Source organism: Panthera tigris, chromosome B2 (genome assembly GCF_018350195.1).
Source record: "Panthera tigris isolate Pti1 chromosome B2, P.tigris_Pti1_mat1.1, whole genome shotgun sequence".
Lineage (NCBI taxonomy): Eukaryota > Metazoa > Chordata > Mammalia > Carnivora > Felidae > Panthera > Panthera tigris.
In genome coordinates this window covers 30,166,941-30,185,309 of record NC_056664.1, presented here as the reverse complement: position 1 = coordinate 30,185,309, position 18,369 = coordinate 30,166,941, and the positions used below count along the sequence as shown (strand labels likewise).

At 47.4% G+C, this 18,369-nt stretch overlaps 2 protein-coding genes across 3 annotated transcripts in view; one reads left to right on the top strand and one right to left on the bottom strand.

Moving 5' to 3' along the window:
- LOC107181244 (spliceosome RNA helicase DDX39B-like) overlaps positions 1 to 10,644 on the bottom strand; it is a 62,109-nt gene extending 51,465 nt beyond the window's left edge. Inside the window, exons 1-4 of the mRNA XM_042985942.1 lie at positions 10,417 to 10,644; positions 7,918 to 8,039; positions 7,639 to 7,775; positions 7,116 to 7,299 (exon numbers count right to left, since the gene is read on the bottom strand). Of these exons, the coding sequence (XP_042841876.1) occupies positions 7,220 to 7,299; positions 7,639 to 7,775; positions 7,918 to 7,982 (282 nt within the window). The 5' untranslated portion in view covers positions 7,983 to 8,039; positions 10,417 to 10,644 and the 3' untranslated portion in view covers positions 7,116 to 7,219. Of the gene's footprint in view, positions 7,300 to 7,638; positions 7,776 to 7,917; positions 8,040 to 10,416 lie in introns of the transcript that reaches the window.
- A 57-nt stretch (positions 10,645 to 10,701) lies between these two features.
- On the top strand, positions 10,702 to 17,336 carry LOC102966150 (DLA class I histocompatibility antigen, A9/A9 alpha chain-like). 2 transcript variants are annotated; one of them, XM_042985929.1, is made up of 8 exons: positions 10,702 to 10,838; positions 11,124 to 11,393; positions 11,590 to 11,865; positions 12,468 to 12,743; positions 12,858 to 12,965; positions 13,398 to 13,430; positions 13,575 to 13,622; positions 15,028 to 17,336. In XM_042985929.1, the coding sequence occupies exons 1-8, from the start codon at positions 10,766 to 10,768 to the stop codon at positions 15,102 to 15,104; spliced, it is 1,161 nt and encodes a 386-aa protein (XP_042841863.1). In that variant the 5' UTR covers positions 10,702 to 10,765; the 3' UTR covers positions 15,105 to 17,336. The 2 variants fall into 2 exon arrangements, with proteins under 2 accessions (XP_042841863.1, XP_042841864.1); XM_042985930.1 differs by lacking the exon at positions 15,028 to 17,336 and adding an exon at positions 13,753 to 14,125 and having other exon boundaries at positions 10,706 to 10,838.
- Positions 17,337 to 18,369: the final 1,033 nt, after the last annotated feature.

The window sequence follows — 18,369 nt, the reverse complement described above, 5'->3', positions numbered from 1 at the left end:
GGGGAGAGAGAGCGAGTTTCAAAAGCACAAATGTTTTATTGGGGTCTAGGGGCAGTTGGTGAGGTAATGGCTGTGGCCTCAGCCGATTGGCTGGGGAAGGGTCAGAGTCCTGTTATGCAGGTCGCCCCGGCATGTTTTGATCAGGAAGTATGAAAGGGTGAGTGGGAGGTTACTCAAGGGGTGGAGGCATGGTCTGAGGTTTCTGCGATTTTCCCAGAAAGGGGGCATGTAGAGGACATAGTCACTCAGGTGGAGGACACAGAACAAGATGGAGTCGGCCGGCGTAGGTCCGCCCTTTCACTACTAATCTGTGGGGAAGAGACCTATGAAGTCAATGGGGAGCGTATATTAATATTCCTTATGTTTCCCCTGCTGCAACCAATATGATGTCCAAAATGAATTATAATCCAGTAAAAGGGCTTGAACAACACAAAAATGGGCATATGAAGCCAAACACTGCTGAAATGCAGCCTCCTTCTATGGAACTGGGATATCCTGTACAGAATTCAAATTTAATGTAAGGGCCACTGTTCCTGAACAACGTTACGCCTTACCATCAAAATGGTTAACAACTGTCCTGGTGTGGGTGGAACAGTGGCCCCTTCCAAAAAAGAAATTAGAGGCTTTAGAGCAATTAGTGCAAGGATGCCGGTCATATAGAAATGTCCACTAGTCCATGGAATTCTCCGGTGGTTGTGATAAAAAAAAGATCTGGGAAATGGAGAATGTTAACAGATTTAAAGAAGGTAAATAAGGTTATATAACCTATGGGACCTTTGCAACCTGAGCTCCCATCCGCTACTATGATTCCTCAGAACTGGTCATTAATTATAGTAGATTTGAAAGACTGTTTTTTCACAATTCTACTACAGCCAGATGAGAGAGAAAAATTTGCTTTTTCTGTACCTTCATACAATCATATGATTTCTGTGCAACACTATCAATGGAAAGTGCTTCCACAAGGTATGCTTAATAGCCCTACTATGTGTCAGCATTTTGTTAATCTGCTGCTTTCACAATTACGAATTTGGTTTCCACAGGTGTTGATTATCATTACATGGATGATATTCTTTTTGCTGCAGAAATGCCTACACAGGTAGAAGATCTTTATCAAGATGCTAGATTATTGTTGCCCAAATACGGCCTAATAATAGCAGAGGATAAGGTGCAAACCCAAGATCCCTTCCTTTATCTTGGTGCAAAAATTCACAAAGCAACCATCCTTCCCCAAAAAGTACAAATATGCTGAGATAATTTAAAAACTTTAAATGATTTCCAGAAGTTACTTGAAGATATAAATTGGTTGCGACCTGCTTTGGGAATCCCAACTTCTAGCTTATCTCATCTTTTCGGAACATTAGCCCTTGATCCCAAACTTAACAGCCCTAGAGTCCTCACAAGAGAGGCAGAGGCTGAACTACAATTGATTAAAAATCATATTTAGAATTGTCAGCTCACTTGGATTCGACTTCATGTTCCTCTTCAATTACTGATTTTTCCTACTCCAGGTTCTCCAACTGCGGTCTTACAGGAGGATGGGGGAATCATCGAATGGCTGTTTTTACCAAAAAAGGACACTAAAATTCTTACCATATATCTGAATAAAATTGGGAATATAATTTGCAGAGGCTGAGCGCAACTACATGTGCTTTATGGTGGTGATCCTTCCTCTATAATTATTCCTTTATCATATCAACAAATTGATATGGCTTACCAAACTAATATACAAAGGCAAATAGCCTTGTCCGATTACGTAGGGAAGTTAGACAGTCACTATCCGAGGGACAAAATTTTATCATTTCTCAAGGCTACATCATGGATTTGGCCAAAGAGATTTTGAAACCAGCCTTTACCCGATGCTGACACATATTTTACAGATGGAAATGGTCATGGTAGAGCTTCTATACATGGTCCTATTTCTAAGGTCTGACAGACACCCTATACATCTACCCAAAAGGCTGAATTAGCAGCCTTTATAAATTGTTGCATCTTGTACCTGCCTCCCTCAATGTTGTGACAGATTCACAATAAGTGTGGCTCACAGTCCTAAATATTGAAACCGCACATATTGTTCCATGAAATGGATTACATCGTCTGTTTTTGCATTTACAAGAATTAATACTCCATAGGCAACACCCTTTACATATCACTCATATTCGCAGTCATTCTAACCTTCCTGGACCATTAGCCTTAGGAAATTCCATTGCTGATGATTTATTACAAGGCACCTTACAGATGACATAACAGGAGCATATGCTTCACCATAGTAATGCCAGAGGACTTGCCCATAGACACGCTGTAACACATTCTCAGTCAAAAGACACTGTTAGTGCCCGTCGTTCTTTCGAGCCCCTCACTGTGGCTCCATACACCTCTGGAGTGAATCCTCATGGACTACAGGCAAATGAACTTTGGCAATCTGATGTTACCCACATTCCAGCTTTTGGTAAGCTCTCTTACGTGCGTGTTACTGTGGATACCTTCTCCAGATAGATCTGGGCCACGGAATGTACCAGAGAAAAGGCTATGCACATTATTGCTCATTTTCTGGAAACCTTTGCAATTCTAGGTATCCCACAATGCATTAAAACTGATAATGGTCCTGCATATGTATCTCATAAGGTAGCCCGCTTCTTTGCAGCCCAACAAATTACTCCTTTTACTGGCATTCCCTATAACCCTCAAGGTCAAGGGATCATAGAACGCACTCATCAGGTACTTGAAAATATATTAATTAAACCAAAAGGGGAAAAAGAAGAAGGACTTAGACCGACACCACGGGACCAATTACATTGTACCTTATATACTTTAAACTTCTTGGACGCACAAGGACCCCATACACGTCCTGATGCTGAGGTACACTGGCACAAGCAAAAGGCCATCCCTGTTTATCACCTGGTATACTGGAAGGATGAGAAGGGACACTGGGAAAAGGGAGAGGTTGTTGTGTGGGGCAAACGGTATGCTTATGTCTTCACATATCAAGGTTACCAATGGTTACCCAGTCATGGCTTAAAACCCAAGCATGAGCCGATCCAAGCGACCTCAGTTCACCATGACTCCACTAGTCAAAGAGTTTCACAAAATGTCCATTCAGAAACTGATAATTGTGCCCAATGCACCACACCCTCTTCCGAGGCACATGAGGACCAGTAACCTCCTACTTGGGGACATGTTAACAGGTTGACACATGATGCTGAAAAAATATTGATGCAGACTTGCAGCCCACAAACTCCTGCTCACCTTTTCCTTGCAATGCTTGCGTTTATAACTACTACTGTAAGCAGTGATAACTATACTTCCTGGGCTTCTATCCCTCATCCACCTCTCAGTCAGGATATGACTCAATTGGTATGACTCTCCCATGCCGGTGTATACAAATGACACTGAATGGACACCTGGGCCATTTGACAGCAGAGGACCACGTAGGCCAAATGAAGAAGGTACTGTTATGGATGATTATACTATAGGGATTGAAGGTCCTCCTATATGTTTTGGATATGGGAAACACAGCCTCAAAAGTCAGCCTCAAGCATGGCTATCTATTATTAAAAATGGAACCCGGCACAAACATATGTTCATACTATCAGCCCATTCTCTGACTGGCTCCAATCTTACAATTAATGACACTCCTCCGGTGTTTCCGTCTCGTGCTACTTGTACATTGTCAGAATGGGACGAATGGGTGACTTAGGAAGCATGTAGAGGGGACATAGGGCCAGTTCCTTTAAATACTTCTATGGAAGCATCATTGATTGGAACCCTATGGGCTCAGCTCGCCTTAAAAATTCATTACAAAATCTACAATGGTGTGTTCATAATCATACTATCGTCACCACTCCTAATGGCTCAATTGTTTGGCACAGCGGGGGATTTTCTGCACCCAGTCCTCATTTACAACCAGGACCCTTACAAAAGCATCTATGGAAATTAACTGCTGACCCCCACCCTTTCCATACCTGGAAGGGCACATAGGATAACAACAGCTCCAGCAACATTTCTACTTTATCTTTCACGGTCAATAGTACCTGGTACATACGGGCTTGTGTCCGTTTGCCATGCATACTATTAAAAGGACAGAGAGTTGGGATTGATTCTGATGCCCTTATAATCTGTGTTAACTGCTCATTATACATATATATGTTGTCTTAACAATTCTATACCCTTTACTCTGTCACCCGAAAGCTTATATTTATTTAGAGCACAACCTGGCCTGTGGCTGCCGGTTCAGGTGTCTTGACCATGGCAACATTGTTCAGAAATGTATCTGATGGACCACACTCTAGGGGAGTTCCTCATCGATCCCGATCCCGACCAGTTTGCTGGAATGCTTGTTGCAGCTCTCATAGGCATTATTGCTGTGACTGTGGCCGCAGCTACTGCGGCTGTCTCGTTGCACCAATCTGTGCAGACAGTACAATTTTTACAACAATGGCATGAGAAATCGCACCAACATTGGAAGACACAGCAGGATATTGACAGTAGACAGTCCAGTGAGATTGCAGGCCTGAAACAGGCTGTGTGATGCTGCTGGGAGATCAGTTACTGAGCCTACAAAGACAAGTATCATTACAATGTGATTGGAACACTACATCAATATGTGTAACCCCATTACCATTTAATAACACTAAATTTCCATGGAATGATGTTAGAGACACTTGCTTGGACAATCTAACATGTCTATGGACATTCAACATCTGCAAGCACAGATATATGAGACTTTCAAAAGAAATCTGGACATGTTATCTGGATCTAAGATCTTAGAAAGTATATCAGAGGGATGAGGAATATTAAACTCTATAGAGCATGTTAAGATTTTTAGCTTCTCTACTGCTATTCTGTTTATATTAATATGCGGTGTATTTATCATTGCATGTACAGTCTGGTGCCAGAGACGAGGAGCCTGTCAATGTATCAACCAACAGTTCGGGATATGCAATGTCCTCCTACAGTCCATCGTATACAGACAGAAAGGGGGAGATGCTGGAGAATAGGCTGGAAGCACCATAAGAATGTCCTGAAGGAAAGGGACAGAGCAGCAAGAAACTGAAGGAAGTTTCAATCCCAGGACAGAAAGCCTCTGGGAGTTATGGTTCTCTCCAGAAGGACATCATCCGGGTGCCACCCTGGGGATAAGAATGTTTTATCTGGTGCCAGATGTACTCATGACCCAGTATGGAAAACACTGCAGGTACATGACCTGTCAAGATGCCAAATACTATGTTGTATGTGCTTGCTGTTGTCAACAATTTGCAAAAATAAAAGTGGCTTGAGCCAGGGGACTGAGGCTTTGGCTCCTGGAGAGTCTTAGCCCCCTGCTTTGCAATCCTCTCATCACCACACCTCTAGGACCTGTCTCTCTACATATTCCACACTCTCATTTTCTTTGTGTTTATTTATTACCAATATAGGTGTGTGACATTTCGTGTCTTCCTTTCCAAAGTGTTCTCTAATATTTATAATTCTCTTTTTTTTTTCTTATTATTTGAGTGTAGTTTACGCCCACTGTTCCATTCCTTTCAGGTTACAGCATAGTGACTCGTCATATAATCCAATAATTGCACTCTTGGGTGTTTACCCCCCTAAAAGTGAAAACACCAATTCTTTTATTTTTAAGGTTTATTTATTTTTTTGAGAGACAGAGAGAGAGTACACGAGCAGGGGAGGGGCAAAGAGAGAGGGAAAGGGAGGGAGAGAGAGAGAATCCCAAGCAGACTCAGTGCTGTCGGCCCAGAGCCTGATGCGGGGTCAACTTACAAACTGTGAGTGTACATGTCCACACTATGAAGCATTGTATAGACATTTAGATGCTATTTCCACATCAGAAATGATTTTTGTTTCACTGAGTTTTGAAACATTTAGAAATAGGAGTCCAAAGAAGTGTTTCTACTTTTCGGTTTTCCCTGTATCACCATCACGGGGCTGGAGGACCAGGTGCACAGGGACACAGACACCTCAGCAATGGCACTGGCCCTGAGCTCTCCTCTTCTGCAATCCTGCCTCATCCCTGAGCCTGACCCCTGTGGACTCCAGGGTTGCTCAGAACCTTTTTCCTCTCCCCACTGATGCCCAGGATTCTGCTCAGACATGTCTACCAGACTTACAGTCCAGACCCCACTCAGGCTTCTCAGTCAGAATCCACCTGAGAGCAGAGCAGTGGGGGATGTCCCCTTACCTTCCACCCCATGTGCGGCCATAGGACTAAGGAAAGAAACCCAGCTGCCTTTCTCCTCCTCAGCCAGGCCCTCCCTAGGTCTCCTTGAGCTCCAGCACCTGGACAGTGTTGTGGACACCAGGGGGCGCCCTCATCCCACATGATGTTCAGCGTTTGAGGTTCTTCTAAAAGTCCCACTGATAAAACCTGTGTCCACCCATAGACAAATGGGTAAGGAAAATGTGTGGTATATACACACATATACAAACACACATGATAGAATATTATGCAGCCACAAAAAGGATGAGATCTTGCCACTTGTGACAACGTGGATGGACAAACAGGGCAGTGTGTCTGCTAAGTGAAAGAAATCAGACTGAGAAGACAAGTACCACATGATCTCACTCCTGTGTGGAACTTACAAAACAAGACAAATGAATAAATAGACAAGCAAACAGCAGAATCAGACCTATAAATACAGAGAACTCACTGATGACTGCCAGAGGGAAGGAGGTTGGGAGGATGGGCACAGTGGGTGAGGGGAGTGGGAGACACAGGCTCCAGGTATGGAAGGAACAGGTCTTAGGAATAAAAGGCACAGCACAGGGAATATCATGAGTGATACTGTAACATCACTGTCTGGTGACAGGTGGCAGCTACACTCTGGTGAGCACAGCATGGTGTAGACAGAGGGTGAAGGTCCCCTGGGAGGCAGTGGGTTCTCCGCTCATAGTCCCAGGGTCATGGGATCCAGCCCTGCAGGAATCAGCCTGCTTGAGATTCTCTTATTCCCTCTCTCTCTCTCTCTCTTTTTTTTTTTTCTCTCTCTCTCTCTCTCTCCCTTTCTGCCTCTCTTACCTGCTCTGGCTGTGTCTCTGTCAAAAAAAAGAAAATGTATACAAAATTTGAGTCACTGTGTTGTACACCTGAAACTAACATAATCGTGTCTTTCAGCTATATTCAAAGTTAAAATATTTTTTAAAAGAAATTAATTAGGAAGTATAACTGTAGGGGTGCCTTGGTAGGTAAGTTGGTTGGGCATCCGACTCTTGATTTCATCTCAGGTCATGTATGATCTCCTGGTTCCTGGGTGTGAGACCTGCATCCGGCTCTGTGAATGGGTGCGTCCTCTCCCATGACTGCAACTGCAGAGAAAACATGCACAGTTACAATAAGGCATGGGAAGGCTAAGTGAGACTGGCAGAAACACAGACCCCTATACACGCAGGTGTTCGTGTGGGGTGTGGGGTCAGAGGAGACACTGGGATGCAAAAACAACTAACTGGATGAGAGAGGAAAGGGACTGGACATAGAAATGAACAAAACATCCCAACATGGCATCAAGGTCGGGGGACATAAACTTGTCAGGCACCCATTAGGCATCAGGCACCATTGCCTGCACTACATGGTTCAAGACAAAGTCTCTAAGGAACAAGGAGACTCTGAAGAGTTGGAGGAACCAATTTCATGGGATCAATACTCACTGGAGGAGGAAACGTCCATCTCATCAGGCCGCTCACTGCTATTGCCCTCAATGTGACCCTGCACCTCACTGAGGATCTTTTCACTTGACACAAATGTGATGGCCAAGCCCTTGGGGGAACTGGCCTGCTCAGGCCTCCTGGAAGGAGACAGAGGGTAGCACTGGAAGACCCCAAAGTAGGAAGAACCCAAAAGGAGGGATGAGGGTGTAATGTATGAAGACATAGGAAATCAGGGGCTGGGAGAGGACACTGGGAGGTCCGTGTGGGTGTGCAGCTTACAGGTAGGTGTTGGAATCGCCAGGCCGGTGGTAGTTGATGGCAGAGTTCACCTGCTTAATGTCCATGCCTTGGCCACATAGGTTGCTGGCCACAAGAATTCGTTACTGAAGACCTTTAAACTACTGTGACCAAGAAAGCTTTTGTCAGAAAGACAATCATAAAAATGTTCACAGTCCTTTATCTCAGGGGTCTCATTTCTTCCCAACGACACAAGACATCTTTCTATCTCTCACTCACCTCTCCTCCCAGGGTGTCCCACAATGGATGGCAATGGCTGGGAAGTTCTGCTCCACCAGGAGCTGGGCCAATGCCATGCTACCCTGAGCAGACTTCACAAAGATCTCGCCTGTGTGTGGAGAGTAGGGGGATGTGGGCCCATGGGTGTGTGTGGAGGGGAGAGTGACAATGTGCCAGAGTGGGAGATTTCCGGAAGTATACCCTCCACATAAATCCCACTAAGTCCCTCTTATTTCCTGCTACATGATTCCTTTTTTCCTCTAAAGACAATTACTCTTCCTTTCTCTCCTTTGCTTCAGTTTTTCCTCAGCAAATCGGCCTCTGAGGCGATACAGAGAATAGTAACCAAATCTGGCAGACATGTTAGGAGACAGGAATGAGATACTCCATTGACAAGGGGATAAGTATTGGAACTAGGGTCTGGAACGACCATGAACAATATTCCTGTTTGTGAAATATTAAACCTAAGACCTACCCTAAATCTGGGAGTAGTTTTAGTGTGAAAAATTTGCACAATCCGGAAGCTGAGAGAAAGCTTCTCCTCAGGGTGTGATACAAGAAGAAATAAATATATTTAAGAACCCTAACAGGGCCAATGTATATGGGAATATTTAAGGATTTAAAAGTCCTTCCAGATTTTTTTAAAAAGTTTATTTACTTATTTTAAGACAGAGAGAGACAGAGTGAGTATGAGCAGGGAGGGGCAGAGACAGAGACAGAGAGATCAAGAGAGAGAATCCCAAGCAGGCTCCACGCCTGACAGAGGGCTCCATCTCACAAGCCATGAAATCAGGAGTACGACACTTTAATTATTGTTGATGGGTGTTAGCTACTTTAAAATATGCAATTGAAGACAGAAGAAACAGCAGCCCCCACATCGGGAACTGGTCTGACAGTGACAGCTGGGCCTCAGTGTGGTCAGAAGCTGACTGATGCCACCACTGGGCCATATTATTCCTGTGGGACATGAGCCAGTCATCTCACGGAACATAAACAGCACACAAGGAGACTCGGAAACCATGACATTACTTTATCTAGAGACAAAAACAAGGCGCTGTATGACCCACAAAACACCAAACATGTCCCTGTGCTGGTTACTGAGCAATCACTGCTTTTTACCATTTCTTTGTTTATCTCAAGTTTTTATTTAAATTCCAGTTAGTTAACATACAGTTTAATATTAGTTTCAAGAGTAGAATTGAGTGATTCATCCCTTACATACAACACCCAGTGCTCATCACAAGTGCCCTCCTTAGAACCCATCACCCATGAGCCCGTCCCATTTAACCTGTGACCCACCCAGAAGCTTGACAGCTTCTCAGTACTGACCACCTTGTCTGTTGGGATTTGTGGTAATATTAAAACAAATGACTTTCTTTAATTTTTTTTTAATGTTTATTCATTTTTGAGAGAAAGAGAGAGACAGAGTGCAAGCAGGGGTAGGGCAGAGAGACAGGGAGACACAGAATCCTAAGCAGGCTCCAGGCTCCGAGCTGTTAACACGGAGTCCCATGCGGGGCTTGAACTCATGGGCCGTGAGATCTTGACCTGAGCCCAAGCCAGATGCTTAACCAACTGAGCCAACCAGGTGCCTCCAAACAAATGACTTTTGATAATTTGATTCCACTCTAATCAATGCTGGAACATCTATATTACTTAGTGAAACAACACACAACACGTTACTTAAAAACAATTATGCATTAGGACAAGATCCGTTCCATGTGCAGATGGGCCTATGGAGTTAATGTAACACAGAAAGACACACTCAATGATACTGTTTCAGGTCCCAGTTTGCAAATAACCTCAGAGAAACTACACATTGTGTAGATTTAATATAGTATCAAAGATGAATATCCATCATTATCTGAAAAGGTTATAACACATACTATTCTCCTATATTTATTTGGTCAAGGACATAAATTTTTTCATATACTTCGAACAAAACAACACAATAGATGCAGAAGCAAATCTGAACATCCAGTGGTCTTCTAATGAGACAGACAAGAAAGAGACTTCCAATGAAAGAAAACCACCCTTCTCACTGCCCCTCTTATTTGGGACATTGTCACTTTCCATACAAACAATATTTCTGTTTTCATATAATTGTAAATGAATTAATAAATACTTGAACCGGTTTTATTCCTATTATGGTAAATATGGATCGATAGAATCCACAGACACACAATTATCCCTGGGATCCTCACTAATTGTAAGACTGTAGAGATATCCTGAGAACAAAATGCTGGAGAATCAGTGACTCACACAGCTCCCGGTCCACGGCTCAGGGACACAGTGTGACAAAGAGCGCTCTGTGCAGTAGGTGAGGCGTCCAGGCCAAGTCCCAGGTCCCCAGGCCCGCCTCTCAGGGACTCTGGCCCCAGGGGGGGCGTCGGGGGCGGGGAAGCCCAGTGTTGGGGAGTCCCCATCTGCCCTGGTTTCACTTCTCCCTGTCACAACCTGTGTCAGGTCCTTCTGCCTGGATACTGATGACGCGGCCTCGGTTCACACTCCTATTAGTGTCTGATTTCCGAAGAAGCCAATCAGCGGCACCGCGGTTCCGGGGTATCAAGTTTCCGCACCCGCCACTCACATTTCAACCCAGACCCCAAGGATGCGGGTCGTGATGCCCCCAACTCTGCTCCTGCTGCTGTCGGGGGCCCTGGCCGTGACCCAGACCTGGGCGGGTGAGTGCGGGGTCGGGAGGAAAGGGACTCTGTGGGGCAGGAGCGAGGAGACCTCCCGGGGGGACGCGGAACCTCTGGGGAGGCGACTGTCCACCGCCGCAACCCCAGACCCCCACCCGCCTCCTGCCCCGACCCGGTCTGCCCTCCCCCGACCCTCCCGGACTCCGCCCTGCTCTCCCCTACTCTGGTCCTCCTCCCCCTGCCCTCCCGGCCGACTCCCCCTGGGACCCGGGCCCCGCGCGGGGAGGAGGGTCCGGCGGGGTCTCAGCGCCTCCGCGCCCGCAGGCTCCCACTCCCTGAGGTATTTCTACACCGCGGTGTCCCGGCCCGGCCGCGGGGAGCCCCGCTTCATCGCCGTGGGCTACGTGGACGACACGCAGTTCGTGCGGTTCGACAGCGACGCCCCGAATCCGAGGATAGAGCCGCGGGCCCGGTGGGTGGAGCAAGAGGGGCCGGAGTATTGGGACCGGGAGACGCGGAACGCGAAAAACAGCGCACAGACTTTAACAGTGAGCTTGCAGATCACGCGCGGCTACTACAACCAGAGCGATTCCGGTGAGCGCCAGGGCCCGGGTCCAGGTCACGACCCCCACCCCACGGACGGGCCGGGGTCGCCCGATTCTCCGGTTCAGAGCGCTGCCCCGAGGCCTCCAGACCCCCGTCCCACGACCCTGGAAGAGCCCGAGGGAACTTTTAGGCGGGTTTACTTTCGGTTTCACCTTAATCACTGCTGCTCTGGGGGCGGGGACAGGGTCGCACAACATCCAGTGGACGTATGGCTGTGACGTCGGGCCGGACGGCCGCCTCCTCCGCGGGTACAGTCAGGAGTCCTATGATGGCAAGGATTACATGGCCCTGAACGAGGACCTGCGCTCCTGGACCGCGGCGGACACAGCGGCGCAGATCACCCGCCGCAAGTGGGAGGCGGCCGGCGAGGCCGAGCGCTGGAAGAACTACCTGGAGGGCACGTGCGTGGAGTGGCTCGCCAAATACCTGGAGATGGGGAAGGAGACGCTGCTGCGCGCAGGTACCGGGACCGCGGGGCCTCCCTAATCTCCCCTCCACTGGGGCTGGCTGCCCATGAGGAAGGGAAAATGGACTTAGTGTCAGAACGGCGCCCCTCCCACGGGTAGGAAGAGGGAGATCCGCCTCGAAGTTCATATTCCTACTAGAGGCTTACTCCCCTAGAGGGTGCTTTTCTCTAAAACACAGGCAGGTATCCAGTCTCTCCCTGGGATGCAGGTTGAGACCATCCCTGAAATAACCCATCAGCAGTTCCCTCTGACCCTGGCAGCCACCTTGTGAACCATGACCTTCCCTCTCAAGGCCTTGATCTCCCTGAGAACATCTTTGGAGACCTGACTCCGGGTTTCGGAATCATTCACCCTCCACCACAGTCAGAACTATAGTGTGTTCCCCACTTTAGACCTGCAGCCTCCCACCCAGGCTCTCTCCCTATTCCAGAACTTAACAAGGATCAGGAGATCCCAAAAGCTCGATTGATGTCTGGGTTTTGTGCTTCTTCTATCCAGACCAGTTGTCCTGTCCACCTCAGGATGGTCACGTGGATGCAGTTTCAGTGGCCCATAAAGCTAAACCACAGTGTGGATTCTGTTTCTTCTTCCTCAGAATCTCCCAAAACACACGTGACCCGCCACCAGATCTCTGACCGTGAGGTGACCCTGAGGTGCTGGGCCCTGGGCTTCTACCCTGCGGAGATCACCCTGACCTGGCAGCGTGATGGGCAGGACCACACCCAGGACGCAGAGCTTGTGGAGACCAGGCCTGCGGGAGATGGGACCTTCCAGAAGTGGGCGGCTGTGGTGGTGCCTTCTGGAGAGGAGCAGAGATACACGTGCCATGTACAGCACGAGGGACTGCCCAAGCCCATCACCCTGAGATGGGGTAAGGAAGGTTTGGGGTAGAGCCCCATGTTAGGGAAAGCAGGGCCCTTCTGGAAATTTCAGAGTCAGGACTGAAGCCAGAGGTCTGGGCCCCTCACCTTCCTTCCCTTTCCAGAGCCATCCTCTCTGCCCTCCATCACCATTCTGGGCATCATTGCTGGTGTGGTTGTCCTTGTGGTCACTTTGGTGGTTGGAGCTGTGATCTGGAGGAAGAAGTTCTCAGGTAGGAACGGAGTGGGGGGATCTGAGTTCTCTTGTCCCGCTGGGGCGTTTCCTAGGTAGCACATTGTCCTGCCTGGTTCCTGGGAGGTTCCATCCACACACATGGACCTGCCCACTCTGGAGCCGTTACTAACATTCACTTTGTAGCAAAGCACTTGTGAAAATGAAGAACAGATTTTCACTTGGTAATTTTGGGGACAGGGACCCAATTCCCAGCACTGACAGGACAGAGAGGAAGGTCCCTGCTGAGGCCAGACCTCCAGCAAGTCAGGTGGTCCTGTGACGCCACAACTCTTTCTTCATGTGTCCCAATCTTGTCCTGGGTCTTCAGTCAACATTCTGGAAACTTCGTTGTGGACAAGGACTAGGAGGTTGCTCTAGGATCACATGGCCCACCTGTCCCAGGTCTCTAACATGCTATTTTCTTCCACAGGAGGAAAAGGACCAAGCTATTCTCACGCTGCACGTAAGTATGGAGGGGGTGATCCCTGAAACCTGGGATAGTGTAGACAGGACCCCATGGGGAGCTCACCCCCGCCCCCCTGCCCATAGCTGCTCTTTTAGTCTCATCTCCCGTGGCTCTGATCGTGTCCTGTTTGTTCTACCCCAGGCGATGACAGTACTCAGGGCTCTGATTCGTCTCTAATGGCTCCTAAAGGTAAGACTCTGGAGGGTGAAGTGGGGAGGAGTGGTGGCATTAGGGACACTTTGAGCAGGCGGGGGGGCTGTTGAGTGTGTGGCACTTATGTGACTGACCTAAATGTGTTCATGATGACTTTTTGTCACAGTGTGAGACCCACTGCTTGTGGTGGACTGAGTGATGCAGGAGCTGTTCACACTCCCACTTGGTGACATCGAGGTCCCCTGACTTTCTTCAGATGGTGTCAGATGTGTCTGTGTTCCTATTAGCATATTGTGAGGACGCAGGAGACTGGCCCCCAAACCCACCATGACCCCTCCCATACTGATTCGTGTTCTGTCTCCATTCCTGTCTTTACTTCATGTTGGCCTGAATACTGACACCTTACTTCCCCTACTGAAAATAAGAATCCAGATATGAATTTGTGTTTTGTAATTCTGGGTATGTGGGGATGATGAGGTAATAAATGAGAAAATTTGTAAAATTGCAAGAGAAAATAAATGAAAGCACTGAGAACCTTCCAGAACCCGCATGTTTCCTGTGCCGTGTCTGTTGCAGGTGTGGACAGGAGAGGGCTGGAGGAGCCGAGCATGGACGGGGCCTGGGTCCAGTCGGTGCTCAGTGCATAATTAGTGTGACATGCTCCCTCCTCAGCTGGGTCATGTCTCTGCTCCTTGTCCTTGCCCCTTTTGTGGAACTGTGTCTCACCAGGACCATGACTACAGGGACGTGGACGTCATCTGTCACCAGGACCTTGTGAAGCAAGAGCTTCCTGAGACTGGGTCAGCCTAGGCTCCATCCTGGGTCGTGACCTCAGCCCCATCTTTGGGTGTCCCCCCCCCATTGTTTCTATGGAGCATCAGGCCTATTCTTGCTCTTGTGTCCAAGTTCCTGTCTCATTCTCCCCAGGTGACCCCGGTGGCTGCAGCACCAAGAGTTCTTTGGACTCTCATTCTCACAGGCCTTGGTGGGCCCTGCACACAGGAGTCTCTGGGGTGTGGAGAGATGAATTTTCAGATTGATCCATCTCCTCCCTCTAGAGCTGTCTTCTGGATTATTCTTTAGATTCTGGAGGTCGAGAGGAAACTGGGAGTTTCTCATCCTTCTTCAACTTAATTTACTTTCTCCCTTCCCTGTCTCTCTGCCCCCTCTCCCTGCCCTTAATTCTAGTGTTCCTGGTTCTTGCTCCCATCCAAGTTCATGGATGTATAAAGAAGGCTCTAATGTAGATTTCTATTTAGTTGGAGAAAGGGCCCCATGGAGCCTAAGTACAGTGATTCTGAAGACAGGACTATAACTGTGTGCTGTGCTGTGCAGGGGAAACTCTGTGGGACGGGGGAGCTGAGCAGAAAGAGGGAGGGGGGAGCAGCCCTGAGGGAAAGTAGAAGCGGTACTGATGGTGAGGTGGGGGCACTTTGTGCAGGAGCTGCCACGGACCGGCTGTGCCTGAGGCTCATCCAGAAGACAAAGGTCCTCTCTGCTGACCAATCGTTCCACTGATAATGTCGTGTGCCACGTGCAGGACCTGCTATTTTTTCATCTAGGACACCTCAGTGACTAAGAAGAGGCAAACGTGCTGGTCTTGTGGAGAATATGTCCTAGAGGTGAGGGACAGACTCCACTTGACCCTGGAACAATGTGGGGACTGAAGGCAATGACCCCATTGTGCAGTCAGAACTCCAAGTGTAACTTTCGACTTTCCTGAAACTTAACTACTACTAATAATAACCTACTGTTGATAAGAAGTCTTACTGAAAACAGGAACAGTCATTTAACACATATTTGTACGTTACATGTATATGTAACATGTATTCTTACAATAAATTAGGCTGGAGAAAATAGTAAGAAAGCATAAGAGAAAGTGCATTGACAGCACTTGTTGTAAAAAGGTCCACATATCGTTGGATGTGCCCAGTTCAAACCAGTGTAATTCAGAGTCAACTGTATATTGTATAAATGTGGTAAATAAGGGAAGTGTTTAAATTGGAAATTGGTAGGTGCTTTGAGGAAGGTGACCCAGAGAGTTACCTGTGTGGGGACAGGGAAGGTGGCTACTTTACTAGGGTGGTAAGTGTGAGCCTCACTGGGAAGCTGACCTCAGGAGAGGTGTGCAGGACACAAGGAATTGTTGAAGAGAATGTCTCAGGGAGTTTTTTCCAGGCAGGGGAATCTCCAGGCACATGCACTAGGGCAGGAGCGTGTCCTTGTTCAAGGAAGGGTGAGAGGCCACTGTGGCTGGAGCAGAGAGCATGTGAAATATGGCCAGATGTGTAGGCCTTAGGATTAGAAGGCTTTTGAGTTTTCTCTGAGTGACATGTGGAGTCACCGGATGGTTTAGGTCAAATGGTCCACGTGGTACTACTTGTCTTAGAAGCATCTGTTTGCTGGTGTGCAGAATCAGGAGGTGAAGGGCGGGAGACCAGTAGGGAAAGTGTAGGAAGCCATTGCAGTTTCCAGGAGGGGGGATGTTGGATTTATTTCAGGGTTTGAAGAGAGAAAATAACAGGAAGTGACTGTACCCTGGTTATTTTGTGTGTGTGTGTGTGTGTGTGTGTGTGTGTGTGCGCATGTGTGTGTTCTGGATACTTTTAAAGATGAACTTAGCAGCATGTCCTAATGTATTAATTCTGGGTTGTGAGGAGGAGGAATCAAGGACAGCACCCAATACTTCAGACTGCAAGAAGAAAGGAGGGGTGTCTTCCAATGAAACAGGGAAGATTTTGGAATTAGGACATTCGGGGAAGTTGCATCACAAGCACCCAATTTAGGAATGTCCAGTCTGAGATTATTAGAAATGCAAGCGAAGATCCAGCTGGATATAGAGTGCAGGGCGGGAGAAATATCTAGGTTGGAGGAATAGATATGGAGGTGACCCCATATAAATGATGCTTAGAGCCTTCAGCATCTGAGGTCACCAAGGGGTTGATGGCTATAGAAGAGAAAGGAACAGGACCAAACCCTGGACCCCTCAGTGGTAAGCAAGCTGATGAGAGCACACCCAGAGCACACTGCACAGTTCTGGTTCTGCACCTAGAAGGCACACACTCTGGGGAGACCCAGCTTTCAGTGTGCACAGGAATTTCCTGAACTTACGAAGAGCTAGACAATCTGGAGTAGAGTGTGAGATTCTGGGTTTATAACAAGGTTGGTGCTCCTTCTGGTCTTCAGATCACACACTGAGCAGCAAGCACATAATGAAGGGTTCCCACGTGGCTGTGCCTCAGCCTCTCCTGTGGGGCTTATTAAGTAGTCATTCCTGGGTCCAGGCCCAACACTCTAACAGGGTATGTGGAGAGAGGCCTGAGTGTTTTGTAACGAACCCACGAGCAATCCTGGGGTTCCACCAGATAGAGTTGCAGTGAAGTCATTGATGAGAGCCCTCATTGTGGGAAGGGGTCTTACATCCACATTTAAAAGTTGTTGTTTTTTCTAGGAAGAAAAATGCAAGACCTGCTGGGAGATGCATATTTTCTCTCCCAGGGGGCAGAGCCGGGTGACAGATTGAGGAAGTGGTTATCAGCTCAACATAAAATCTCTGAGATACCAAGAGTGTAGATCTTAAATGTTTTCCCCACACAAAAGTAAATCATAACTATGTGACACGGTGCAGGTCTTAGCTATGGTTGTAAGCATTTTGCAGCATTGACATGTATCAAATCAAGAGATTGTAGCCTTAAACTGACACAATGGTGTATGTCTGTTATGTCTCAGTAAAACTGGAAAAAAGAGTCTGAAATCATGCTCTCTAACGCTATTCCCTACATCGACTTTTGCCTCTTTATGATACATGTGCACAGTTACAGACTGGGATGAGAGAAAGAGAATGTGGGGCCTTGTTCTATTTCAAGGTAAGTCACAGAACAGGCTTGAGTCTACACAGACGGGAACAGAATCCACAATGGACCCGAGGGGGAGGCTTACATGTAACCAGGGTCCTGCTCCTGGGTATAGATGCCACCCTCACAACACAGTCCCCTGACATAGGACACTGGATCCGGAGGCTGAGACTGCTGTTGTTGCTGCCCCTTGCAACTGCATGACACCACTGTCACTCAAACACCTGTGCCAAATGCCATGTAGTGCTGTCCCAGCCTATCTGTCCCATGTCCTGAGAGAGATTCTGGCAGGTGGTCACGTGACTGAAGTTTCATGCCACGTCCAATGCAAGGCTGTTTGGCAAAATGCGTTCTCCTCTCCATGGTCTCTGCCCTCAGTCAAGATTTTTAAACGTGGAAATCTTTTATGTGGGAAGAGGGCACAAGTTCTGGGCATGGAAATTGGGGGCCCAGAATGGGAAAGGAATGACAAATTGCAATATTTGGAGCAGTGATTTGAGACTACAACTTGATATGATACGTTGTAGGCACTCAGGTCAGATTAGAGGAAGGAGTGACTAAAAAATGGCATCTTTCAACTTTTCCCCTTGATAGTTGTTATGGGGTCCAGCTTTTGTCTATTCCAGTTCTATTCACAAGTAATTGGAGCAGCACTTTCGGGTGATGAAGTAAATGTTCAAAATGTCTTCTGCAGCCTTTGTCTCTTCCTGGGATTAAGTTACCCAGATCCGTAACACTTCAGATGATCCTTATATATACACTGACACTTCATATTTCTTTGTACATGCCTGTATTTCTGGGAAGAGTATCCAAAATTTACCAGGTTTTATGAGACCCCCACAAAAGTCTGCAAAATCATTCCAGATTAGACACTGTGCTCCTCCACCTCTGGTCCACGAACAGCTAGTAATCAAATTGTTTTTAGCAGA